The sequence below is a fragment of the Oryzias melastigma genome, linkage group LG13, assembly GCF_002922805.2.
Source record: "Oryzias melastigma strain HK-1 linkage group LG13, ASM292280v2, whole genome shotgun sequence".
NCBI lineage: Eukaryota > Metazoa > Chordata > Actinopteri > Beloniformes > Adrianichthyidae > Oryzias > Oryzias melastigma.
Window position 1 is genome coordinate 898032 of NC_050524.1, and position 1257 is coordinate 899288.

General features: G+C 50.8%; 1 protein-coding gene across 1 annotated transcript in view; it reads left to right on the forward strand.

The window, feature by feature from the left end:
- Nucleotides 1–280: 280 nt before the first annotated feature.
- The window catches only part of wdr74 (WD repeat domain 74), a 2639-nt gene continuing 1662 nt past the window's right edge, over nt 281–1257 (forward strand). Inside the window, exon 1 of the mRNA XM_024277551.2 lies at nt 281–1012. Coding sequence (XP_024133319.1) covers nt 404–1012 — 609 coding nt within the window. The 5' untranslated portion in view covers nt 281–403. The remainder of the gene's footprint in view (nt 1013–1257) is intronic.

Sequence of the window (1257 nt, forward strand, 5' to 3'; positions counted from 1 at the left end):
ACATTAATACATTTTAAAAATTTTAATAGTCACATTTTTTTTTAATTTCTTATTACATATTTTTTACATACATACGTTACATACGTTTTTATAGAAGCTAGAAAAAAATTAAGATCTGTTTCATTAAAATTATTTCAAAGGGTTTTTTCTGACTATTTTTTCTTATAAATATAAAATTTTGATGATAAGGTGAGTTATATATGCTTCATCGGAGTGGAGAACCGAATGGTTAAAAACAAATGTTCATTTTTACCCATAAAGCTGAATGTTAATTTTAGTTTGAACAATAAAGTTTGAAGGGAAAAAATGTGACGTCAGAACCGAGCGACTCGGGAAGGAGAATCACGTGGATCTGGTCCGGTCCAGGTCCGTGTTCCGCTTCCAGCAGCTGTGACCCGCGGGGATGGGGGACCGCAGCCGGCTGTGTTCGGTGTGGCTCGGTTCGGAAACCGGGATCCTGAAGGGCATCAGCCTGACCCGGAAGCAGGCCTTCAACTTCTGTGACACGCGCCAGCTGAGCCGGGACCAGGAGGTCCGCGCGCTGTGCTGGGGCGACCCGGCGGAAAGCGAGCTGCTGCTGGGCTTAGTGGACGGAACCGTCCGAACTTTCAGCACCGAAAAGGGGGCGTTCACGGACGCGCGGCGCTGCGGGGACCCGCAGGACGGATGCTTCGCGGGTCTCGCGGCGCTCGGCGGCTCCACGCTGGTCTCGTGCACGGAGAGCGGCGCGGTGCGCGTGTGGGCTGAGGACAGCCGCGAGCCCGTCACCCAGCTGGAGGCGGGAAAGGCAGTGTGCCGGATGAGACAGAGCCCGGTGGACCGGAACAAGGTGGCCACCGGCGGGAAGGAGAACGGCCTGAAGATCTGGGACCTGCAGCGGCCCGAGGGGGCGCTGTTCTCCGCCAAGAACCTCCGGGACGACTGGCTGGCCCTGCGGCGGCCGCACTGGGTCCGGGACATGGCCTTCATGCCGGACTCGGACAAGGTGGTGACGTGTACGGGCTACCATCAGGTGGGTGGAGCCGGTTTGGGAAAATGTATTCAATGATAAAAACAATAGTTATGATGTTTAAGACAAAAATCTGTGAATTTACCAATAATCCACTTGGTTTGTTAAACCTCGACAGCTGCTATTCTTCCCGGGGTCCCACTCTCTTAAAGCCACAAATACAATAACAAATACACACGTACATGTATGCACTCTCTACAAAAATAACATGACAATAATAGAATAACAATTCCGACACAAAATACTCC